This window comes from Apteryx mantelli, unplaced genomic scaffold (genome assembly GCF_036417845.1).
Source record: "Apteryx mantelli isolate bAptMan1 unplaced genomic scaffold, bAptMan1.hap1 HAP1_SCAFFOLD_20, whole genome shotgun sequence".
NCBI lineage: Eukaryota > Metazoa > Chordata > Aves > Apterygiformes > Apterygidae > Apteryx > Apteryx mantelli.
Genome location: NW_027118553.1, coordinates 7,867,829 through 7,893,787, shown reverse-complemented (window position 1 = coordinate 7,893,787; position 25,959 = coordinate 7,867,829). Strand labels below are relative to the sequence as shown.

The following is a 25,959-nucleotide window of genomic DNA, read 5'->3' as shown; positions in this document are numbered from 1 at the left end:
GGCCTGGCAGTAGACAAGACCATTGAAAGACAAGGTGAAAGAGGCAGTGAGCTCCTCAGCCTTTCCCCTGTCCTTGTCACTATGTCCCCTGCCCTACTGAGCAGGGAGACCACATTTTATTTGGCTGCCTGCCTTGTGCTGCCAATGTCCTTACAGAAGCCCTTCTGGTTGCCCTCTTCATCTCTTCCTAGCTCCAGCTCCAGCTGAGCTTTTGCTTGCCTAACTCCATCTCTCCCACCACAGGTAATGGCTGTGTCTTCTTCCTGGGTGGTCCACTGCCCTTCCAGCCCTCTGTGCACTTCCTTCTGCCTTTTCAAGTCCTAAATCACAAAGTCCCTGCTCATCCGCGCCAGCCTCAGGCCAGGCCCTGATGGACTTTCCTGCAGACTAGAGTGTTCCTGTGCTTTGAGGACTTTGTCCCTGACGATCCAAGAGGGCTCCATGGCTCCTCTGCCCTCCAGGACAGTCACCTGTGGGATCCTGACAAGCAGATCCTGAACAAGATGAAATCCTCTCTGCTGCATCCCAGGACAGTGACTCTGTTATTCCTCCTGCCTCTCCATCATCTCACAGTCACTGCAGTGACAGACAAACTCCACATTCACATCCCCATCCAGGCTGAGCTTCAGGCAGGAAAGAAAGGGCAGGATGGCACCACCTACGGAGAAGGGCACACCACAGAGGTAGAGACCTCACCCTGCAGAAAAGCCTTCATTTCTCCCCTCACCACAGAGGGGATCCAGGCAATGGACTTGTATGTGGTTAAAGGTAGATGCAAAGAACTTCCAGGGTAATGTAGCTATGCCTGAGGCAGTGCCTCCCAGGCTGTCCTTACAGTCAAGAAGGAAGAAGGAGGAGGAGGTGTTCACCTGCCTTTTTTAAATGGTCGTATAAAGCACAAATGACTCCTGTCCCAGAGACATTTGCTCTGTGCTTGAAATGGGGCCTGATGTCATAGGCTTTTAGGATAATTCAGGTTGAAGGGACCACAGGAGGCCTGTAGTGCAACCTGCTGCTCACAGCAGGGTCAGATGGAGGGTGAGAAACCAAAAAAATGCCCCTTCCAAAGGACTTCTGGGATGATAGAGCAGGAGAAGGCAGTAGAGGATTGACAGCGTAGTATAAGTCCCAATGACAAAAGGCTTTCCTTTCTCCCCTTCTCCCGAGAATTAAATCCTCAGCTCTCCTGAGGGAACAAGCTGGGACAGTAACTTTGCAACTAACATGGAGGTGGAGAAGTTCGTGAGTCCCTTACAGAGAGAGGCTGGTCCAAAGGCCACCACCCCAATGGCACCAGACCCCAGGCATGCCTGCCTTCTTGCTGGGCACCCTCCGCCCCAGGCAGGAGGTGTGCGGGGAACAGAGTGGGATGTGCAGCCTGCAGCCCTGGCCACCCAGCAGGTGTGGTGGGACCCTGCTTCCCTACATGAGTCTGGGCTCTCCTGCATTTCCCCATTGGAAAGCCTGCATCCCCTCTGGATGGGAATACCGCCCGGCAGGGAGGGCCAACATGGGAAACATGATCTCTGTTCTGGGGTGTGAAGAGAGAGGGGAGGGCAGAGGGGGATCTGCTCATGCCCCAGGCAGTGATTCCCTCCCTGCAGCCACTACAGCTCTGCTGATGCCCTGTGACCATGAGTCCAGGAGGTGGGACTCCAGTCTGCTCTGGCTCCAAAGATTTCTCAGCCCTTCAGACCCAGGATGCAAAGCACCAGTCTGGGGACACCTCAGCAGTCGAAGGGGTTGAATGCCTGGCATGTTCCTGAGAACTTTTCTGCAGTCTCCCTGCACTGGTTTGACTCCTGTTGCCCATGGAGCAGAGACTCCTTTGGAGGATGAACTCACTCACTGTGTGACTCCGAGGACAGGATTAACCAGGCAGTACCTTGTTGTCTCTTGTGCTTTCCTCCCCTTGGCCCCCAGCCAGACCATCCCATCTACATTGACCGAGGACAATCACAGCCTCACCTCCAAGCACAGCCTTCCTGGGATCTCCTGGGACCACTCAGACAGGCCATGGTGGCCAGCTCTAAGTAGAGCTATGCACTGTGGGTCCCTACGTGGTCTCAGAGGAGAGCGTATGGAGACACAGCATGACCTAGGGCAGAGCCTCTGGGCAGAGCCAGGAGCAGCAGCCATGAGAAGGGATGCACCCAGCAGTGCTCCTGAGAGAGGATGGTGACACAAGACGGTGAGCACCGTGAGCTGCAGTGTTGGGCACTGACCATCTGTCCTGAGTCTGGGAGTCCTGGCAGGTAGTGCCAGTGGCTGCAGGCCCTGAGAGACCCTCGACCCACAAATAGCAGTCAGTCCCCTCCACGACCATTGGGAGCTTTTGGAATGTCGTGGCTCTCATCTGTGCCCCATCCCTGCGCTGACCCAGCCCTGCTGCCCTGCACATGGCCCCACTGTGCAGGCATCACAAATGCCAGGGTGCATTCTGGGATGGGGAAACACCCCCCCCCAGCATGGTCACCATGACAGTCCTCAGTGCCCCATCCCCCATGGCCCTCCTGCCCCACAGCTTCCCACCAGTCCACAGCTCGTGTCCAGTCCCAGCCCTGTCCCCTTCGGGATAGCAGAAGGCCATGCTCTGGGGTCTGCTGGGGTCTGGGCCCAGGGAGAGAGGCCAGGCAGGGCTGGACACTCCCCCCATACAGGTGCTGAGCCCAGCAGGCAGACAGAGCTGGTCACATTCCAAGATCACCCCTCACCAGCACCATGGAGACTGGCCAATGCTGGAAATGGCTGGTATGAGGGGCTGGGTCTGGGAGGAGTTTCCTGGGGCTGTTTCTCCTCTCTGTTCATGAATTAACAAGCTGGGCTGGATCTTTGTTCTGACAGACCCTGTATGAGGGGCCCCCCATGGGAGGAGGATGGTTCACAGGCCCAGGAGATGGCCCCAGGACCTCCTCTGCATGCTCTCTGCAGCCCTGCAGAGGACCCAGGAGAGGGCTCATCCTCCCAGGGCTCACAGCTGGATGCCCAGTCCTCCAACTGGGTGTGGAACCTTGGCTGGGGGGTGACATTTGGGGTAATGGCCAACACACAGGGTGTCTGAAGATACACAGATCGTCTGAAGGAGATGTGCAGGGGACAGGGCCTGAGGGACAGCAGCAAACTCATATGGCTCCTGGGTGCTGCTTCCTTCAACACAAGCTCCCACAAGGGCTCCTAGATTTCTTTTTGGTGCCACCCGTCAGGAGGGATGATGGCACAAGGAGCTGGGAGGGTGAGGAGCATTAATCCTTCTTCAGGCACTTCCCAGGCCTTGTGAAGGGCCAGCAGAGCAAGGACTTCTGGCTCTGCACTGGGAGCTCACTTCAGTGTGCCCACACTCGGAACATTGTCTTGCATTAAAGGTCGGCAATTTCAAGCCCAGTTCCACTTCCTTCTCATCTCTCCCAATCCCTCCTCTGATCTCATTGGCCATTCCCACACCCCCTCCCCTCTTCTGCCGCAGGGCCCTGAGCTGATGGTGCTGCTCTGCAGAGTGAGCGGGCTGTGGGGCCACAGGGCCACGGGGTCACTCTGCACTGGCCATGCTGGTCAGGGTGGGAAGCAGACCCAACCAAATGGGGATCACGGCCTCTCATCCCTCCAGGGACTGTGGATGTGGCAGGTGCTTGGAGGGACTATGGAGCATTTCCAAAGCTACCAGTTGTGTCCAGGTGCGCCTCTACATCTTGCCCCTGGTATCACACTGACAACATGAATCGCTCTCCAGTCTCCCTTCCCCATGACAGATGGGTCCCCACTGCCTCTGCTGGGATTGCAGAGTCCTGCTTTGCCCATGGATACCTGGGTTAGCACTTAGCCTTAGGTGACTCCACCTTGGAGGACCTCTCCCTTTGTGAGGCTCCACTCACTGCCCACCCCAGCCACACACTGGCCCAGGAGATGCCCTGTGCTCTCCTGGCACCTCCAGATTCCCCTCCAGAAGGATGGGCATCTTACACTGTGCTTTAACATGTGGAATGGCCCTGGGTTTGTACACCATCACTGACAAGTCATCATCTCCACTGTTACTGGACAGCGATGGGAGAGTCCTAAATCCAGCCCTTGGTCTCGAAGAGATCATTACATGATTAGGAGCTTTTTGCTTCTAAACCCATGGACAACTCTGCCCAGCAGGCCCTTTTCACATGCAATTCCTGAGGCCTATTCTTGACACCAGCTTGGGAAGAAAAGCCCAGCCTTCAGGCACTGCACTGGGTAGAAGCTACTTTATTACAGAGATGCTGTGAGGGAGTCAGCTCTGATGCAGCGTTAGAGACAATTTTATATGGGCACCTGGTGAGAAAGAGCAGTCCCAGTAAAAGTGGAATCAATCTAAGCATTTGTGTAACAACATGATAATAATAATAATAATAATAATAGTAATAGAAATAAAGTGAACAGACAAATCTCAGGGCTGGTTGTGATACACTGGGATTCAATTGTGGAGAGCAAAGGCAATGTTCCCACTGCTGAAAAATGTCCATGAAATCACTTTCCTCAGGGCATCTTTCAGCTCCTTGTTCCTCATGCTGTAGTTGAGAGGGTTCACTGCTGGAGGCACCACCGCATACAGAACAGTGACCACCAGATTCAGAGCTGGGGAGGAGAGGGAGGGGGGCTTCAGGTAGGCAAACACAGCAGTGCTGACAAACAGGGAGACCACAGCCAGGTGAGGCAGGCACATGGAAAAGGCTTTGTGTCGGCCCTGCTCAGAGGGGATCCTCAGCACAGCAGTGAAGATCTGCACATAGGACAGCACAATGAAAATGAAACACCCAAACGTTAAAGAGGCACTAACCACAAGAAGCCCAGCTTCCCTGAGGTAGGATTCTGAGCAGGAGAGCCTGAGGATCTGGGGGATTTCACAGAAGAACTGGTCCACTGTGTTGCCTTGGCAGAGTGGTATTGAAAATGTGTTAGCAGTGTGCAGGAGAGCATTGAGAAAACCACTGCCCCAGGCAGCTGCTGCCATTTTGGCACAAGCTCTGCTGCCCATGAGCATGCCATAGTGCAGGGGTCTGCAGATGGCAACGTAACGGTCATAGGACATAACAGTGAGAAGATAATACTCTCCTCCAAACAAGAAGAAAGCCAGAAACATTTGCACAGCACATCCTGAGTAGGAAATGGCCCTGGTGTTCCACAGAGAATTGGCCATGGATTTGGGGAGAGTGGTAGAGATGGAGCCAAGGTCGAGGAGGGAGAGGTTGAGGAGGAAGAAGTACATGGGGGTGTGGAGGCGGTGGTCGCAGGCTACGGCTGTGATGATGAGGCCGTTGCCCAGGAGGGCAGCTAGGTAGATGCCCAGGAAGAGCAAGAAGTGCAAGAGCTGCAGCTCCGTGTATCTGAAAATGCGAGGAGGAGGAACTCGTTGAGGGAGCTGCTGTTGGACATTTTGCTATCTCCAGGCATGGGGAACTGTCGAAAGAAGAAAAGACATTGAGACGTTAGGAGAGACTTTTCGAGCAAAAATCCCCCAAATGTCGCAGTTCTCATGCAACCCCCCACTTTGCCTCTCTCTTTATGAAGGGGATCTTTGTGCAGCTCCCTTGCTTGAGCTCCTCTTTGCACTGGCTGAGTGTGCTGTGAGGAGCAGGGACCTCTGCCCATGACCTCCAGAGGAGTCAGTCCTGCTGTAAAGCAGTGGGCACAGGGGAATGGGGGTGACTAGCTCTGACATTCTCAATTTCTGTCAGGTGAAATCCACTCGCCTTTTGGAAGGGCTTTCCAGCATCTTCACTCCCAATTCTAAAGAATGAGGTTTGAGGAACAGAGTTTGGGGGATTTTTTTAATTTTCTTTGAGATGCCCCTGTCACCCCTGGGGAGTGTTCCTCAAAGGCAGAAATTCTCAGCATTTCTACTGAGTCCTGAGAAACATGAATTCTCTGTCCCTTGTTGCAGAGTGAGGACAGCTAGGTCGTCTATTAGTCTCATTCACAGCTGTCCTGTGCTTGCAACTCCTTGAGCTGGAGGATGATTGCACTCATATGTTGCCCTAGAAAGAAACCAACCCCTGCTGAGAGCAGACAAGTCCCGTTTCAAAGTGCAGATCTCCAAACTTCTCACCATTTCTCCAGGCACCTGAGGGAGCTCTCCACACTCCCCTTCTAGCCAAGCACACATGGGGCTCTTTTCAACTGCCCATATATAGCCTCCCACCACCAGCTCCATACTCTCAGCATCTCTGCACCTTCCTCATTTGTCTCTCAGATATTGCAGAGGTGCTATGAGACAGAAGTGCCTTTCTGGAGGGCAGCTCGCAGCCTGGCAGGACACCACTGGGAAATGGTCAAAGGACTCTTAGTACTGGAGATGGGCTCTCCCTAAGGGAGAGTCAGCTCATTTCCCAGCTGCACAGACTGCATTCCTGGAGCTCCAAATGTTAGAGGGGGCTGAAGGAACCTCATCCCCGTGCAGACCCCTCTGTTGCACAACTTGCAGCATCCATGTCTGAACTGCAGCTGAAACCCCCCCCAACCCCAGGGAGCCCGAGAGAAGAACAGGAGCAGCATGGAGAGGAGGGGAAACAAGGAGCAACACCATGATCCTGCTGCCAAGTGAGGCAAGGAGAGAGAAATAGACAGGCACTCAGGAAAGCCTTCCCCTTACCCAGCTGGGCATGCCACCTCGCAGACGGTGACATTGCAGGACAGTCACTCTCAGCCCCTTTGCTGGGCAGCATGAAATGGGTCCGTGGCAGGAGAGAGGCCCCTCTCCTCTGCCGGAGTTCTGGCCGCAGAGGAGGAGGCTCATACTCTGGAGTTCCCTCTCATTCCCTGCCCATCTCTACTGCCTGGAGCTGTCCTTGCTGGGAGCTCTTTCTCTGTCACAACATCTTTTCCCAGTCAGTGTTCACAGCCCCTGTCCCACCCTGTGTGTGCTCAGTTCTACCCTGAGGAAACCTCCCAGGATGGGGTACTGTCCAGGGCCATCTCTGTGCATGCAGGTCCTGCAGGTCAGATAACCTCATATGAGGTCCCAAAGGTGATCCTAATGCTGTCAGTAGGCTAAGGTGAGGATGAAGCAGCTTGCTGAGGGTCCTCAAAAACCTGTTAATCTCACAGAGTGAAGGTTTAGGAGTCCCAGTTCCTTGCCAAACCACAAAACTCTTTCCTTTTTTCTCCCTGCCAAAATTAGGGAACTGAAAGTGCAGATAGCAGAAGGAAAGCTCCTTCTCTTGAAAGTAGCCCTTCTCTTGATATTCCTCTTGAAAAGGCTCCTTGCACATCTCCTGTGCATGAGATAGAGCTGTGAGCAGTCCTGACCCACGCAGCACCCTCTCGATGGGAGAATGAACCTGCCTTGCCAGGGGTCTCTCCTCTCACCCAGAACATCTCCCTGCAGTGCCTTAGGGAGTTCCCTGGGCAGGCTGAGCGCTGACCCTTGCAAGCAGCAGAGTCACTGCCCCAGGCACACAGCACCCTGGGACACAGTGACACTGCTCTGAATTACAGCCCTGGGCAGACCTGTGTGCACATCCCAGCTTCGCACCCCTGCAGGGTCCCTGGGAGAAGGTAGAAGGATGCCATGTCCCTGTGACAATGCAGCAGGGAATCCCTTCTCTGAAGCATCTCTCCCTCCTCTTCTGCACAGGAGAAGCCAGGAGATCGATCCTTAAAAATCCAATCGTGTGACTGGATGGGTTTCAAGACCTTTCCAGGAACCTCAGCAGCATTGCCCTGCAGCCAGAGACGTACCGTGTCAAGGGCTGTGAAGATTTCTTCCACAACGAGCTCTCTGTCCTCCCACTCTGCACGGCCTTTCACTTCTCTCTTTCTTGTCTCAAGTCAGCAGCAGCAGGCAGTGCCCGGAGCTCTGCTGCTCTTTGCAGAGGAGCTGCTCCTGCACACAGCTGTCTCTCAGCAGTGCTGCCAGTTTGCCATGAGCTCCCTCCATCCCCGGAGCCTGGCCCTGCTCAGGAGCAGAGGCCAAGCTGAAATCATGAATTTCTCTGTCCCTTGTGCTCCCTCCTCCTGGGAAACGTTCACTGAGGTAGTCTAAAATAATCATCTATTGTCCTTTTCTAAAGAGTGCGGAGAGACTGATTCCAGTATTGCAATTTATTTCATCAGAGGATGGCTATCTATGAAAGGTGGAAATGTCCCACTCTGGAAGCCCCTATTCCCCTCTCTTAACTAGGCAGGACACCTAGATGGGGACAAGAAGGAGCTCACTGACACATGGTTCCAGTTTTGATTCAGATGAGTCAGTTCTTGCACCTCAGGTTGTTTTAGAAGGCCCTGGGATGCTGTGGGATTCAGATCCTTCTTGTGAGCTTCATAAAAAACAGAAAGGGGGTGGGGGTCCCCTTGCCCAGGCAGAAGTGAGCACAGCACGGATATCTGCATGCAAGATCGCGGTCTAAGTTGCCAGTATAATCACTGGAGTTGGAGGATGAGAGTCAGTTGCTCGCACACAAACACCTGGTGACATTGGAAGAGACAGAGGTGCTCGAAGGCATGTGCCAGTGTCTGTTTGCTCTGATGGAGCAAGTGTGACACCTACATCCTTGTAGACCATGAGTTGGGGCTCAGGCAGGGAACTGCCTTGGCCACCTGGAAAGATACTAGATGCCCACTGCTACCAGAGCTCCACTCACCAGGAAGCAGAGACACATGCAGATCCCGACATTGCAAACAGCTGATGTCATCCAGTGCAGGCACTTGATTCAGTGACATAGAAATAGGCCTGCAGGGCCATGACGGATGCCTGGGGTGTCCAGCACAACCACATGTCTCTAGCAGATACACCATGGGACCTACAGGAAAACCATGCCCCTTTGGAGTGGTTGCTGGGCAAGTGCCCCAGGGTAACTCAGGTTTCCCATCAGTGCCCAAACAACTGGATCCCACCACGGCCTTTAGGCCAAGTCCTTCTGATCTACAGCCAAGTGTGCTTCACAAATGGGAGAGGCACATCACAACAAGGTCTCTGCTCTAGTCTCTGCACCCTTAAAACCTTCTAGCTTTCCTCCTCCTGAACCTCTTCTCAGATGATATGAACAGGGCCTGGGCTAATGATGACCTCAGGGTGGCTGGATCACAGGCTGCCCAGGCCCAGGGACTTCTTCACTAGCACCTTGTCCTTCCTGAAGATCGATTCACCTCTGTCAGAGGCCCCAAGGTGCTACAAATCCGCTCAGGCAGCTAATCCCTCTCCTGCCATTTCTGCACAGCCCAGCTCTGTTTTTCCCTGGCCTTGGGCACTGCAGGCTTTGCTCTCTTAGTGGGAACCTCCTTTCACCATGACATTGACACCTGCTATCTATGCCAGCATGGCTCTGCTCTGAAGTGGGGCCATAGCACACACAGTGTCCTTGGCCCTTGCTAGCAGGTTTCACCATCAGAAATCTGTCCTCTGTGCCACAGCTGAGGCTCTGCAACCCCAATACACACAAGTGCCTGCAGCCTGGGGCACAGAGAGGAGCAGATGGAGATGCACAAGCTGAGAAATAGAGAAAGAATAAGCAAGGAACACCTGGGCTCACTGCTGAATGGGCCAGGGGCTCTAGTAATGGCAGATGCAGATAGGTCTGAGGAGCTCAGGGCCTTCTTCTTGGCTTCATTCTTCACCAACACAGTCTCCTGGGCTATTGTGCCTCAAGTCAGGGCTCCAGAGGAGAAAAAGAGCCATCAGGGGATGAGGACTGAGTGAGGGAGGACTTGCAAGAACTCAACCCCTACAAGTCAGTGGGATTGCAACAGCTGCATGCAAGGACACTGAGAGAGCTGGCCGCTGACATAGCAAGGCTGTCCTCTGTCATCTTTGAAAGGTCATGGAGATGGAGTGAGGTCCCAATAACTGCAAAAAGGCAAATGTTGCTTCCATCTTCAGAAAAGGCCCAGAGGGCAACCCAGGGAACTGCAGGCCATTCAGCCTCAATTTTGTTAAGGAATGTGTCATTGAGTGAGTCCACTCACTTCTGGGCACATGAGAGAGAAGAAGGTGCTAGGGAAGAGGCAGCGTGGATTTACCCAGGGTAAATTGTGCCTCACCAACCTGATTGCCTTCTAGGATTAAGTAGCTCTATTTGCGGTTGGAGAGCAGAAAATGTCCTTCAACTTGATTTGAGCAAGGTGTTTGACACTGTCTCCCACAATATTCTTGTGGAAAACAATTTGGAAATGTACCGCCTAGATGGGCGGACAACCAGATGGTTAAAGAACCTGTTGGATGATCAGGTTCAGAGGGCAGTGGTGAATGCGTAGTACTCTTCTTGGAGGCCAGGGAGAAGTGGAGCACCACGGGTCTCCAGGAACTTGTCCTGTTCAACAACTTTATTGGTGACATGGAAAAGGCAATACTCATTACACTTGTTGAAGGACTCAAAACTGCAGAAGGGCCCAGTCATATGCTTGAGGGCTGCCACTGAGAGGGACCTAGACAGGCAGGAGGAAAGGGCTGTCAGGAACCTCAAGAAATTCAAAAAGGCCAAATACCGGGTCTCGCAGCAGGGATAAACCAACACCCCGCAGTGTTACAGGCTGGGGCCTGACTGCCTGGGGAACAGCTCTGTGGAAAAGGACCTGAGGGTGCTGGCGGACAGGAGGCAAACCATGAGCCAGCAGCGTTCCCTGGCAGCAAAGAAGGCCAGAAGCATTGTGGGCTGTGTGACCAGGAGCACAGCCAGGAGGTCAAGGGAAATGATGATCACCTTCTAGTCAGTATTCATTAGACCACATCTAGAACACTGCATCCAGGTTTGGGTTCCCAGAACAAGAAAGAGGTTGATAACTGGGAACAAATTTGGCCAAGGGTCCTCACAATATTCAGGGAGCTGAAGCACTTGTTCTGTGAGGAAATGGTTCAACTTGGAGAAGAGATGGCTTTGGAGGGATCTCATAGCAGCTGTCCAGTGGCTACGAGGAAGTCATCAAGAAGATGGCTCTTCACCAGGGTGCATGGTGGGAGGACAAGAGACAATGGGCATAAGTTGGAAAAAGAGATGTTCATGCAGGAGACATAAGGAAAAGCTTTTCCACTATGAGGATGATCAAGCATTGGAAGTGGTTGTCCAGAGAGGCTGTGCAGTCTCCTCCTTTGAGGTTTCCAAGACCAGACTGGATGAAGCCCAGAGCAACCTGCTCTGACCCCACAGCTGACCCTGCTGTGAGCAAGCAGATTGGACTAGAGACCTCCTGAGGTCCCTTCTACCCTGAAGGTGTCCATGAGTCTTCCTACTCTCGATCTTCTTTTGCTGATGTCAGGGAAAGCACACAGGTGCCCTGTGACAGTGGAAGCAGGCCAGCTTCCTTGTCCTCCTCCAGACAGAATTATTCAGATGCAGGGCTTCTTGGCAGGAATCCCCAAAACAGCCATGATCAATCCTTTGCTTCACTTCTAATTACCTTTATCTTTTTTCTTGCTCCCCTTTGAAGTTTGTCTCTTTTACCATCCTGATCCCTTCTCCTACAGCCCACCACTGCCTACCCTTAACCCATTGGTGCTGCTTTGGTTTGTTTGTTTGTTTTTGTCTTGTTTTGCTTTGACACAGAGGAGCTTCAGTCCTGAAGGATCTTGAGAAACTTGGGTGATTCACACAACAGATACCTTATGAAGCTTTACAAGAGAAGTGTCAAGTCCTCTGCCTAGGCGGGAATAACTGTGCCCATGAGGAGAGGTTGAGGGACCTGGGCTTCTTTATGCTGCTGAAGTGGAGGCAAAGGGCAGTAGAGTAGGAGCCTGTGACTGCTTGAAGGGGGGTTTCAGAGATGATGGAACTTCTCTTGGTAGTGGGAACCAGCATGAGAAGGAGGAAAAGCCACCAAGAGCAGCTTGTGGGGTTTAGTTGTGACATTAGGAAAAGAAAATGTCACTTGAAGGGTAGTGCTGTGGTGCTAGAGGTCACCCAGAGGGAGTCTGTGATCAGCCCCTGGCTTGGTGTTTCAAGGAGAAGCAAGTGAGGACAGAAAGACATCAGGAGAGGTGGGGAGATCCCGGGGTGAGAGCAAGGTGGGGAAGCAGCTTGGGTGTGTACAGGCTGCAGGGAAACAGGCACAGGTGTGGGAAAGTGTAGGACAGCCTGTGGTGGAGATGGCCAAGGGCAATGCCAAGGCTGAAAGCTCCCAACACAGATAGGCCTTTGTCCTTTTGGCTATGGCTGGAGTCTCTGCCACCAAGGCCCATGAGAAGACATTGTTTCCATAAAGCACTGTGGCCTTGCCACCTCCTTGTCCCTTGGGAGCCCAAGAGGTGCCATATAATGGTCCTCCACTCGGCATTGTGCACCCCACCCACACACTGTCCCCAGGAAGAGCCCTGAGCAACATGTGAGGGAAAGGATCACCCTTCCCAGGAGCTGGCTGTCAGTGCCTGGTCACTCTGCCTGATAACACACATCAAGGCTGACTTGGCATCACAGCCACCTGCACATTGCCTTTGCCTATCTGCAATCAGGGCCTCCAACTTTCTGCTCAAATCAGCCCCTGGGGAGCCTTTGTTGGTAATGGCCCTCAGTGGGACCTGTTAACTCTCCAGGAAACTTGGGATTTTCTTCTGACTTTACTTCTTGAGAGGTTGATTCAGCTCCTTCTCAGCATCTGAGGTTCATGGGCCCAGCACCAAATACAGCCGAGGGGTCATTAAAATGCAAAATACCCTAAGGAGCCATGCCTCTTGCCATAATTTTTTTCAGTTTGTCAATTCTTGTGTGGCAAATTGGAAAGTTTGCAGGAGTGTATTGAAATTAGGAAGATTTCAATGAGCACCTGAAAGAGAAAGATGTCTGCTTCTTAAGCTTTCTTTACTCTTGACTTTTCAGAATAAGTCATACCCACATTCCCCAATGCATAATGTCCCACAGTGTCTCCTAATGAAGTCGGGACATGTCGGAAAAGCAGTATTTTTGATAGGAGACATGTATGGACAACCTTCCTCCCCACCTCCACAGCCCTATCATTGCCTTCATCAGCCACTGGGGACTTCAAATCACTCTTGTTCAAATCTAATCTTTTTCCACTCAAGCCTGTAGCTGGAAGTTATAGTTCATGTGCACCAATTCCCACCTGCTTTCCTTTGAGAACTAGCTGCAAAAAGACACAGACAATTTTGTCTTAATTGCAAACAATCAACAATAAAATTTGGAACAGTTGAATAAAAGATAAAAGACACTCCTCAACTATATGTCAAGTCCAAGCAGTCTCCAGTGAGCTCCACTGCCCACAAGACGTAACCTTCCTTGAAATGTTTTTCACAGATAGATAGGAAAGGATAGACAAGAAACAGAACGAAGGAGCTGGCTAAAGAGACAAGGAGATTACTGAAGGACAAGGCAAGCTTCAGACTGCCAGCAGCTCAGAGTAGCAACTGGAGAGTTGAGATGTACCTGAATGGTAAAGAGCAAGGGGAGGAGGAAGACTGGGAAACTATGGAAAGTGCATATGCCCAGAGAGTCTGATGCAAAGATGCCTTTAGAAATGATTAATCAGGGCATGTGGAAATATGTGAGAGATTACTGAGATTGCATCCACAGCCTAATAGATAGAGCAGTGGAAACACAAGGTCCAGGGCAGATCGATATTTCTTCTCCTGAGATTAATACCCTTCCTGGAGATTTCCACTCTTTCATCATAGCAAAACATTGACATTAAAATTAGCCAAGCATTGGAGGTGATGAAAGTGTGCTCATATTTTTGAAATGTTGAAAACAGTTCTTCACCTTTCCAGGCAGAGATCACGTGTCCAACCACAAGCACCCAGTGGCACTTGGAGAGGCCCTTGGTGTCTCTGAGGCACCTGCCTGGGCCTGGCAGCTCACACAGGGGACCTGTGGGAGACCGGAGCCCCTTGGAGCTGCATATGGAGGCTGGGCAGAGGGGACCAGGGCACCTGCAATGGCACCAGCCACCCATGATCCTGTGACTACATCCCACCCCAGTTCTGAAAATCTCTTTCCTTTTCATAGGGGATGCATAATCTCCCCAGAACACTAGTATACTAAAACAGAACAAATCAAGACAGACAATGAGAACAGGAAAAAAAAAAAGAAAAAAGAAAAGAAAAGCTGGAAAGTTTAACAAAGCATTTCTTTGCCTTCAGTCTTTGTCTTAATTCCTTTCTTGTTTCATTTTTAATGTCCTTTTCTAAACTTTTCTGTTATAATCAGGCCTACACCACTAAAGAGCATATTTCTGTGTCTCACACAGAGCCCGGTGCTCAGAAGACCACTCCCTGCCCATGGCTGTCTGTGCCATCCCTCACTCTTTGCACAGAGCATGTCTCACTCTGAGGTGTCGGGCTGTCTCAACTGGTGAGGAAAGCAGGGTGACCAGCTTTAAGGAAATGCTCTATTTTTGGGTGGCCAAATCTGCAGAAATCTCAACATACCCGTGTTAAAGCAATGTTTTAAAGGAGTCTCTAAAACATCTTCAGTGCAATAATAGACAATAAAATCCGCATTTCCAAAACTTCACACAGCTTTTACCATTGCCAAATATTTTTTTCTTTCCTATGCAATAGCAGCACCATGTTCATGCACTACAGGAATTAGGCTGTCTATGCGAGTGTTAACATATATAGAGAGAGATACATTACTCATCAAAATACATTTGCTGGCATTTACTCTGCATGGAGAAACTTTGTTCTGAGGAACTACTTTATTTAAATGGACATGTTTCAGATCTCTTCTACTGCCTCTCTCTCCTTTCTTCTTCTTCGGCCTCTTCTCTCTTTACAGAACTCTCCTGGAAATAGTTCACTGAATCACAGCACTTGGGGTGGGGGAGACCTCTGGATGTCATCTCGTCCCAGCCCCCCTGGTCAATGCAGAGGGAACTAGATGAGGTTGCCCAGGGGCTCCCCACAGTCATGAATTGTCCACAAGGGTGCTGAGAGTGCGCTCCATCCACTGTGCAGGCCATTCATCAAGATGTTAAACAGTGCTGCCCCACATGTTGATCACTGAGGAATGCCGCTAGTAACCAGCTGCCACTTGGAACTTGTACCACTGATCACAGTGTTTCAGCCCGATGGTCCAGACAATCTTCCACCTGCCTTATGGTGCACTGATCCAGGGCAGGTATCAACAGTTTGCCTGTAAGGAGACTCTGGGGGACTGTGTCAAAGGCCTTGCTAAAGGGAAGCTTCACAAAATCGACTGCTTTCCTCTTGTGCACAAAGCCATTCATCTGATGGCAGAGGGCAATCAGGTTGGTCAGGCATGGTTTCCATTCCCCCTTGGTCAACCCATGCTGCCTCTCCCAGGCCTTCTCCTTCATATGCTTGGAGATGGTTTCCAGGAGGATTTGCTCCATCCCCTTCCCAGGCACTGAGATGAAGCTGACCAGCCTGTCATTGCCCAGATCCTCCCTCTTGCCCTTCTGGAAAATGAGTGCAATGTCTGCTTTTTCCCAGTCATCAGGAACCTCCCTGATTACCCTGACCTTTAAAAGATGATCAACAGCAGCATTGCGATGACTCCAGCCATCTCTCCCTGCACCCTGGGGTGCTTCCTTTCTGGTCCCATGGACTTGTGTGTCCTCACTGGGCAAAGTTCCTCCTCAGCTGCATCTTCTTCTACCATGGGTGAGGCTTTGCTAACGCAGATGCGGCCAAAGGATTCGTGGGCCAGAGAGGCCTGGCAGTATAGAATACCAGTAAAAGAAAAGGTGAAAGAGGCAATGAGCTTCTCAGCCTTTCCCCTGTCTTTGTCACTACATCCCCTGCCCCACTGAGCAGGGAAACCACCTTGTCCTTGGCTGCCTGCCTTGTCCTGCCTATGTACTTACAGCAGCCCTCCTGGTTGTCCTCCTCATCTCTTCCTAGTTCAAGCTCCAGCTGCAGCTGAGCTTTGGCTTGCCTAACTCCATCTCTCCCACCACACGCAATGGCTGTGTCTTCTTCCCGGGTAGCCCATTGCCCTTCCAACCCTCTGTGCACTTCCTTCTGCCTTTTCAAGTCCTAAATCTCAATGACCCTGCTCATCCACGCCAGCCTCAGGTCAGGCCCTGAGGGACTTTCCTGCAGACTAGGGTGTTCCTGTGCTTTGAGGACATTGTCTATGAAGATCCAAGAGAGCTCCATGGCTCCTCTGCCCTCCAGGGCAGTCACCTGTGGGATCCTGACAAGCAGATCCTGAACAAGATGAAATCCTCTCTGCTGCAGTCCAGGGCAGTGATTCTGTTATTCCTCCTACCTCTCCACCATCTCATGGTCCCTGCAGTAACAGACAACCTCCACATTCACATCCCCATCCAGGCTGAGCTTCAGGCAAGAAAGAAAGGGCAACATGGCACCATCTACCGAGAGGTGCAACTACAGAGGTAGAGAACTCACACCGCAAAAAAACCTGCATTTCTTCCCTCACCACTGAGAGGATCCAGGCAATGGACTTGAATGTGGTTAAAGGTGGATGCAAAGAATTTTCAGGGTAATGTAGCTATGCCTGACGCAGTGCCTCCCAGGCTGCTCTTACAGTCAACAAGGAAGGAGGAGGAAGTGTTCACCTGCCTTATTCTGAATTTTTACATAAAGCACAAATGACTCCTGTCCCAGAGACATTTCCTCTGTGCTTGAAATGGGACCTGAGGTCATGGGCTTTTAGGATAATTCAGGCTGAAGGGACCACAGGAGGCCTGTAGTGCATCCTGCTGCTCACAGCAGGGTCCAGTGGAGGGTCAGAAACCCCCAAATGCCCCTGCCAAAGGACTTCTAGGATGATAGAGAAGGAGAAGGTAGCAGCAGGTTGACAACGTAGTATAAGTCCCATGGACAAAAAGCTTTCCTTTTCCCCGTCTCCAGAGAATTAAAGCATCAGCTCCCCAGAGAGAACAACCTGGGACACTAACTTTGCCACTAACATGGAGGCGGAGAAGCTCCTGAGTCCCTTACAGACAGAGGCTGGTCCAAAGGACACCACCCCAATGGCATCAGAACCCCCCAGGCATGCCTGCCTTGTTGCTGGGCACCCTCCAGCCCCACGCAGGAGGTGTGTGGGGAACAGAGTGGGGTCTGCAGCCTGCAACCCTGGCCACCCAGTAGGTGTGGTGGGACCCTGCTCCTCTAGATGAGACTGGGCTCTCCTGCATTTCCCCAATGTGAAGCCTGCATCCCCTCTGGATGGGAATACCGCCCGTCAGGGAGGGCCAACATGGGAAACACAATCTCTGTTCTGGGGTGTGAAGAGAGAGGGGAGGGCAGAGGGGGATCTGCTCATGCCCTGGGCACTGATTCCCTCCCTGCAGCTGGTACAGCCCTGCTGATGCCCTGCAACCCATGAGCCCAGGAGGTCGGACACCCATCTGCTCTGGCTCTAAAGATTTCTTAACCCTTCAGACCCAGGAGGCAAAGCACCAGTCTGGGGACACCTCAGCAGTCGAAGGGGCTGAATGCTTGGCATGTTCCTGAGAACTTTTCTTCACTCTCCCTGCACTGGTTTGACTCCTGTTGCCCATGGAGCAGAGACTCCTTTGGAGGATGAACTCACTCACTGTGTGACTCCGAGGACAGGCTTGACCAGGCAGTACAAATGGCAGCAAGGCCTCAACCCCACAACAGTGTCCCTTGCCCAGGACTCCACTTTCCAGCCCCTTCCTCCTAGAGGATTTGGGTTGGAAGGGACTGCTGGAGATCTCCGGGAGCATGATCTCCTCTGGGCAGGGCTAACTTTACAGTTAGATCAGGTTGGTAAGTGCTTTCTCCAAGAGAGTTTTTAAAGATCTCCTGGTCCCTGTCCCACTGCTGCTCAACAATCATGGTGACTATTTTTTTTTCCTTCAACTCATTTGAAATTTCCCTTCCTGCATCTTCTCCTTGTTGTCTCTTGTCCTTTCCTTCCCTTGGCCCCTAGCCACACCATCCCATGTATGTTGACCAAGGACAATCACAGCCTCACCTCCAAGCACAGCCTTGCTGCGATCTCCTGGGACCATGCAGGTGGGCCATGGTGGCCAGCTCTAAGCAGAACTATGCACTGTGGGTCCCTACATGGTCTCAGGGGAAAGCGTATGGAGACTTAAAATGACCCAGGGCAGAGCCTGTGGGCCAACACCAGGGCAGAGCCATGATTAGCAGGCGTGAGAAAAGAAGACCTCCAGCAACTCCTCTCCACACCCTGGCAGGGAGTGACACACCCAGCAGTGCTCCTGAGAGAGGATGATGACACAGGACAGGAGACACTGTGAGCTGTGGTGCAGGGCACTGACCATCTGTCCTGGGTCTGGGAGTCCTGGCAGGTGATGCCAGTGGCTGCAGCCCCCAAGAGACCCCCAGCCCCAATAATAACAGTGAGTCCTCTCCACAAGCATCAGGAGCAGCCCTGGCTGCAGAGGGACTGCTGGGAGCACTGTGGCTGCACTCTCCACCCTCCACCTCCCACCCAGGATGCCCCTTGGGCTCCCTGGAGCCACAACAGTGGAAAGTCTGATCTCGCTGGGGTCTGGTCACATTTCTGGGATTCCAGCAGTGTGGGAGCTTCCGGAGTGTCGTGACTCCTGTCTGCATCCCATTGCTGCGCTGGCCCAGCCCTGCAGTCCTGCATGTGGCCCCACGCAGCCAGGATAGGCTGCCTTCAGGGGTGGGGAAACATCCTCACAGCATGGTCCCCATGACACCCCTTGGTGCCCTGGCCCCCATGACCCTCCTGCCTAGCAGCCTCCCACCAGTCCCCGGCATCAGCACTCATCCTGTCCCCCACCCAGGAGTTAGCAGAAGGCCATGCTCTGGGGTCTCCTGGGACCTGGGCCCAAAGAGAAGCCAGGCAGGGCTGGACATCCCCCCCATACAGGTGCAGAGCCCAGCGGGCAGACGGAGTTGGTCACAAGCAAAGATCACCCCTCACCAGCACCATGGAGAATGGCCAGCGCTGGAAATGGCTGGTGTGAGGGGCTGGGCGTGTGAGGAGTTTCCTGGGGCAGCTTCTCCTCTCTGTTCATGCAACAAGCTGGGCTGGATCTTTGTTCTGACAGACCCTGCTTGAGGGCCACTATGGGAGGAAGATGGTCTACAGGCCCAGTAGAGAGCCTCAGGGCCTCCTCTGCATGCTCCCTGCCAGCCCTGCAGAGGACCCAGGAGAGGACTCATCCTCCAGGGCTCACAGCTGGACGCCCAGTCCTCCAACTGGGCATGGAGCCTTGTCTGGGGGTGACTTCTGGGGTAAGGACCAGGATTTGAGGTTGGGGAGATTGTCTCTCAAGGACATGTGCTAGGGACAGGGTGTGAGGGGCAGCAGCTTCGGAGGAAGAGCCCAGACTTCAGGCACTGCACCAGGAAGAACCTGCTTTATTACAGATATACTGTGAGGGAGTCAGCTCTGACCCAGTGTTGGATGCAATTTTATATGGGCACCTGGTGAGAACGAGCATTCTCAGGAAAAGTGAAATGTATCCAGGCAATTCTGTAGCAACATGATAACAAATGATAATGACAACAGCAATAATAATGAAAATAAAGCGAACAAACAAAGCTCAGTCCTGGTACAGGACACAACGGGAGTCATTTGTGGAGAGCAAAGGCAATGTTACCACTGCTGAAAAATGTCCATGACATCACTTTCCTCAGGGCATCTTTCAGCTCCTTGTTCCTCATGCTGTAGATGAGAGGGTTCACTGCTGGAGGCACCACCGAGTACAGAACAGCCACCACCAGATCCAGAGCTGGGGAGGAGAGGGAGGGGGGCTTCAGGTAGGCAAACACAGCAGTGCTGACACACAGGGAGACCACAGCCAGGTGAGGTAGGCACATGGAAAAGGCTTTGTGTCGGCCCTGCTCAGAGGGGATCCTCAGCACAGCTTTGAAGATCTGCACATAGGACAGCGCTGTCACGCTATGAAGGTTCGATAGTAACGAATGAGACAGTAACATAATAAAAAAATATGTTTATTTTCTCACGCAAGCTCTTGGATTAGTAACATCCATTAAAATAATGTGATTACTAATTTAGAAAGGATAACCCCAAACCGTCGATTACTGCGTTATTAATTGGAAGCACTGCTTATCCCGACTCGAAAGCTAGCTTGTTCACTCTCCTACTGAGAGGATTCTCAACCTTGAGGAGTTACCTTAACCCAGCATCCCAGGAAAAGGGGGTGGGGGGGGATACTCACGGTCCATCTGGAGAGGATGGTCTGGTCACATTCCCATCCCTGCTCAAACTCTCACAGCTGCCAAGTCTCTCTTTATACAGCTGGGACTCTGGGCAAACACTGCTTTTGCTGACCTCTGCGAGTTTCACAATCACAGGACTGTTTGTTTGTCTGCTTGGGAGGACCCTGCTAGGGAGGCAAGACCGCAACACTGCCGTATAGCTTCCTCCCTCCCTGGGGGTCCGTGCAGTTTCGATTCCACAGCCTTATCAGGTGGCAGACTTCTTTAATCCTGTTAACTCTTCTATTCCACAGCCTTGCACATATCAGCTGGCAAACTTCTTCAGTCCTGTTAACTCTTTACTCGCTCGTCAGATGGTATTTATAAATGATGGCCTCACTGAGGTCCTCCTTAGGTGCAGATAATCCCCCCAACTCCAGAACCCACTGCTTTGGATCCTCAAAATCTCTTGCAGCCTCCCCCACCTGCTACCTTCTCCTGGGAGATGTGCACCAAATACCTGAGCCTGGCACAGGCACACCCGTCTGTGGGAGAGGAAAAATGCTGCCATTCAGCTACTCGGTGTGAACGGCAGTGTGGGAGCACATGGCCATGTGCTTGCAGGGCAAATGCAGGTCTCCTGGGAAAGGCACCAGGACATGGAGGGTGCAGAAGAGAAGAACCCAGGTTGTTGCCTGTGTTGCATGGACACACTGGGGAAGCTGCCACAGGGCCATCGTCCCACACCAGCCCCTCACATCACCCCTTTCCAGCACTGCCTGCTCACCCCAGCTGTGGGGTGCTCCATGACCAGCTCTGTCCACCTGAAGGTCTCCGTATCTGGACACAGGAGAAAAGGCCAGCCTTGCACGGCCTCTCTTCTGCACCACACCCCAGCAGATCCCAGACCATGGCTGTCTGCTAACACCCCCATAACTGCTGAGGCAAAGAAGACATTTAATGCCCCAGCCCTTTTCATGTGCAAGGTCTCTGGTTCCAGCTACACCTGAGTTCTTGCTTTCCTCACTCCATCCCTGCATGCACAGACAAGGTCTCAGTGTTCCCCCTGTGCAGCCTGTCCCCCTTCCACCCTTGTGCACTTCCTGCCTGGCACCCTGAGTGCTGGTGCTGCTGCTAGGGCAGAGGTGGAGGATCACATGGAGCGGCTCCTCAGGGAGCTCCCCAGGGAAAAGCTGTGCCCAGGCCGAGTCTCTGCCCCAGCCCCAACATGGCAGAGGGGAGCTGCCCTCTCCCCACCCACCCTGGCAGTGCCAGACCCACCTCAGCCTGCTCCTGAAAGGCTCCAGCGCAGTCCTCGAGGGAGCTGGAGCTGCCTCTCCTCACTGTGCATCGTAAAACCTGACCCGAGTGGCTGCCCTCACTCTTTCATCCAGCTAAGACTCTGCGTGCAGTGTTAGCTGAGTAGGGGTCCAGATCTGAAGCTCTCCTTACTCCTTTACATTGGCTGTCAGGCAAGCGTTGCTGTGGATATATGGTCATCTTTTGCACCTAAAACCCCCTCTGGGTGCTGATCGGGTCCCAGCATCCCTTTCTAAGGCTTTCTTGACTGTAGTGGGGAGGCAGGTTTGAGGTAGAGATGGGAGTCAGGTCAGCAGGATGGGGACAGGGACAGGTCTGGACGTGAGAGGGGCAGGGCCAGGCACAGGCATGTCCACAGCATAACTCAGGCAAGGCTCCAGCCTGTGATTCTTCCCTGAGGGTGCAGCAATCACTCTCCAGTGCCCCTTCCCTGCGCCTCCTGGGTCCCCACTGCCTTTCCTGAGACTGCAGAGCCCTCGTTTCCCCATGCGTGCCTGGATTTAGTGCTCTACTTTCTGGTCACTCCACCGTGGACCGTCCCTCACTTTGTCAGGCTCCACTCACTGCCCACACCAGGCACACGCTGTCCCTGGAGATCCCCTGAGCTCTCCTGGGGGCTCAGATTCCCCTCCACAAGGATGGACGTCTCTCATCAGCACTGTCACCTGTGGGACAGCCTTAGGCAGGAAATTCAGAGACCATTCCCCAGCTCCACTGGCACTGGTCACCAACAGACGAACCCTGGATCCAGCCCTCAGTCCCTAACACATCACACGGAGACTCTGAACTTGTCCCCTGCATCCCATGGAGGTCACAAGCAGAGCAGCAGGCCCTTTTATGGTGCAATTTCTTTGGGCATATTTTTGACTGCAGCTTCTGAAGAAAGGCCAGACTTCAGGCACATGATGGAGGGGATCCCCTTTTATTATAGCAATGTTCTTGTGCAGACCAGGTCTGGCCTAAATGCACCCAATGCCTGGTCCTGCCTGAGCTCACAGGAATGCACAAGGAAGCACAAACCTACCACCAGCACGTTATAAGAGCACTGAGGCCATACACACACATCAGAGCAAGGCAGGGCAGTGTGGAAATGAGGAGAAAAGCCCTGAAAAGAGAAAGTCCTGCTGCTGTTGGTTGACAAGTCTCCAAGAAAGCTGCAGCCCCCAAGTGAAGGCTGCAGGGAGGAAACGCCTGCTGTGGCAGTGGAGGAACAGTCCTGAGGAACAGAGGGTCTGTCCCCACAAGCTGCTTCGAGACTCTTCTCTTTTCCACTCTCACTCTGCTTTGAGTGTTGGAATGCTGTGGAGGGAAGGGACCAGCCCATGGTGACAGCCGGCTGCCACCCTCACAGGAGAGGGGTGTGAGATCATACCCTAACTGTGGCCACAGCAGCTGAGCTCTCTTAAGGCACATGGGACCCATGGTCTAGGTCACGCCTGTACTCGTCAGAGCCTGACTCTGTGCCCCTGAGCTCCCTTGGTGTCAGCACCAAAAGAGACACTGCAAAGGGAAACTCTCCTCATTGCACTGAACGCATCCAAGGAGCTCAGACTAGCGGGCTCAGAGGTTCTCCCATCTCTGCTGATGAAGGCAAAAGCCTGGCTTCCTGCTTCAACACAGTCTCTCGATCAGATTCAAAGGAGAGATTCCTGAGGACAAGTGGCACAAAGCAAAATATTTATTTCTGTTAGGAGAATGTAACAGAAAAGTAAGTAAGAAAGACAGACATGAGCAACACACAGCTATGTTGTCAAATACCCTGGGAATGAGGAGCAGATGCACATGGGAGAGTTATTGGTGCTGACATTGTACCTACTGAACCAGTTTCCTCAGTGCGTCTTTGAGCTCCTTGTTCCTCATGCTGTAGATGAGGGGGTTCACTGCTGGAGGCACCACTGTGTACAGAAAAGCCAGCACCCGATCCAGAGCTGGGGAGGAGAGGGAGGGGGGCTTCAGGTGGGCAAACAGGACAGTGCTGAGAAACAGGGAGACCACGACCAGGTGAGGCAGGCACATGGAAAAGGCTTTGTGCCTGCCCTGCTCAGAGGGGATCCTCAGCACAGCAGTGAAGATCTGCACATAGGACAGCACAATGAAAATGAAACACCCAAAACCTAAACAAACACTAATCATAAGTGCCCAAACCACCCTGAGGTAGGAGAATGAGCAGGAGAGCTTGACGATCCCAGGAATGTCACAGAAGAATTGGTCTACGACATTGCCTTGGCAGAGTGGTACTGAAAATGTTTTAGCAGTGTGCAGCACAGCATTGAGAAAACCACTGGCCCAGGCAGCCGCTACCATTTTGACACAAGCTCTGATGTCCATGAGGGTCTCGTAGTGCAGGGGCTTGCAGATGGCAATGTAGCGGTCGTAGGCCATGACTGTGAGAAGAGAATACTCAGCCAAAAAGAAAAAGAGAATGAGAAAGAGCTGGACAACACATCCCAAGTAGGAAATGGCCCTGGTGTCCCACAGAGAATTGGCCATGGATTTGGGGACAGTGGTGGAGATGGCACCGAGGTCAAGGACGGAGAGGTTGAGGAGGAAGAAGTACATGGGGGTGTGGAGGTGGTGGTCACAGGCTATGGCTGTGATGATGAGGCCGTTGCCCAGGAGGGCAGCCAGGTAGATGCCCAGGAAGAGCAAGAAGTGCAAGAGCTGCAGCTCCCACGTGTCCCCTAATGCCAGGAGGAGGAACTCGTTGAGGGAGCTGCTGTTGGACATCTGCTCCTTTCGAACACAGGGGAACTGTCCAAGGAAGAAGAGACATTGACAAGTTAGGGCAGAATTCTCTGAGCAAAAATTTCTCATAGCCTCCCCCAAACACACACACGTTACTTCTCCCCATCTCAGCAGCAGTGTCAATGACTCCATGGCTTGACCTCTGTTTTGTGCTGGCTGAGTTTGACATGAGGAGCAGAGGCCTCTGCCCGTGGGCTCCAGAGGAGTCAGCCCTGACCTACAGCACTGCGGACATGGGAACAGGGGTGACTACACTGTTATATTCCCAGTTCCAGTCAGATTTCATCCACCCATAATCGTTAAGGGATTTTCAGTATCTTCACTCCCAGTTCCACATAATGTGGATTCATGAATAGTTTTAAGGGGGTTTTTGTTTTCTTTAGCTGACCCTGTCACACCTGACGACGATTCCTGGAGGTAGAAACCCTCAGCATTGCTGCTGCACTCAGAGAGAGCAGCTGTGATTCTGGAGAGGCAAAAGGATTCACTCTGGCTTTAGTGCAGAGGGAGCAGAGCTGGCCTGTCCAGCTGCCTTGTTCCCAGCTGCCCTGCTCGCACCACGGAGGTGGAGGACTGTTGCACTCATGATACCCGAAAAAGAAATGATTCTGCAGAGAGCAGAGGAATGCACTTGCAAAGTGCCCATCAGCACTCTTTCTGAGGGGATGTGAGGCAGGTCTCAGCCCTCCCCTTCTAGCCAGCAACACATCAGGCTCCTTCCAGCTGCCCACATCCAGCCACCCAGCAGCATGTCTCAGCGTGGCCTCAGTTTCTAGGTGGCTTCACCCTGGGGCACCGAGATAACACACAGCTGCAATGGGAGATCTGTGTCCTTGTGGAGGGCAGCTTGCAGCCCAGCCAGACACCCCAGGGAAATGACAGAATATTCTAAGGATGGGGTGTCCTGATGAGAGAGTTGGCTCATTCCCAGACCCCCACACTTCATTGCCCAGAGCCCCACAGGTTAGAAGCGCACTTGGGCACCTCATTGTCAAGGACACGTCTACATGGCAAGACCCGCAGGGTCAGTGTCTGAACTGCATCAGAAACCCCCCCTGCCCAGAGAGCCCAAGGGGGAGGACAAAGGCAGCATGGACAGGTGGGAAACATGGAGCAATACCATGATATTTGTGCTGAGGGAGGCAGGGACAGGGAGGGAGAGAGGTGCACTCAGGAGTGTCTCCTCTCCTGCATGTCCGGCTGCTGAGGAAATGACTCCTGCCCTGGACCCCACAGCCTTGAGACCAGAGGGCTGTGCTGGCTGGGAGAGGAGAGGAGAGGAGGCGTTGGAGCTGATAGATTTTTCTCACACTCTGACCATGACTCTGCTGCCTGGAGCCGTCCCTGTGGGGACCTGTTTCTCTGTCCCCACGTCTCTCCTCTCTCAGTGCTCCCACACCCCATCCCACCCGCTGGGTGCTCAGCTCTGCCTTGCAGAAACCTCCCAGGGGCTGGGAACTGCCAATGGTCACCTCCGTGTTTGCAGGTGCTATGGAGCAGGTGAGGGAAACCTTTCTGAGTCTGGAAAGGTGATGCTGGCTCTGTCCTTAGGCTGAGGGGTGGATGAAGGCATTTGCTGAGTCCCTCCCAGAACTGTTCCTCTCTCAGTGTCACTGTTTTGGAGCCTCCATCCCCTGTCTAAACCTGACAGATCCAATCCCATTTCACTCCACCCAAACAGAAAAGAACTGAAAGCACAGACTCATGACAGCTCCTTCTCTTCCAGGTATCCCCTGCTTTGACCTTCCTTTTGAAAAGGCCCCTCCAGAAATGTCCTCGGAGTGAGCTGGAGATGGGGGCAGCCCTGACTCATGCAACACCCTCTCAGCAGCAGAATGAACCTGCCCTGATGGGGGTCTCTCCTCCCGCCCAGA

General features: G+C 52.8%; 1 protein-coding gene across 1 annotated transcript; it reads right to left on the bottom strand.

Moving 5' to 3' along the window:
* Positions 1–23,167: 23,167 nt before the first annotated feature.
* Positions 23,168–24,067, bottom strand: LOC136995951 (olfactory receptor 14A16-like; the record flags this gene model as incomplete). The annotated part of the gene is made up of 1 exon (XM_067316947.1): positions 23,168–24,067. A coding segment is annotated over exon 1 (900 nt), but the record flags the coding sequence as incomplete, so codon positions are not given.
* Positions 24,068–25,959: the final 1,892 nt, after the last annotated feature.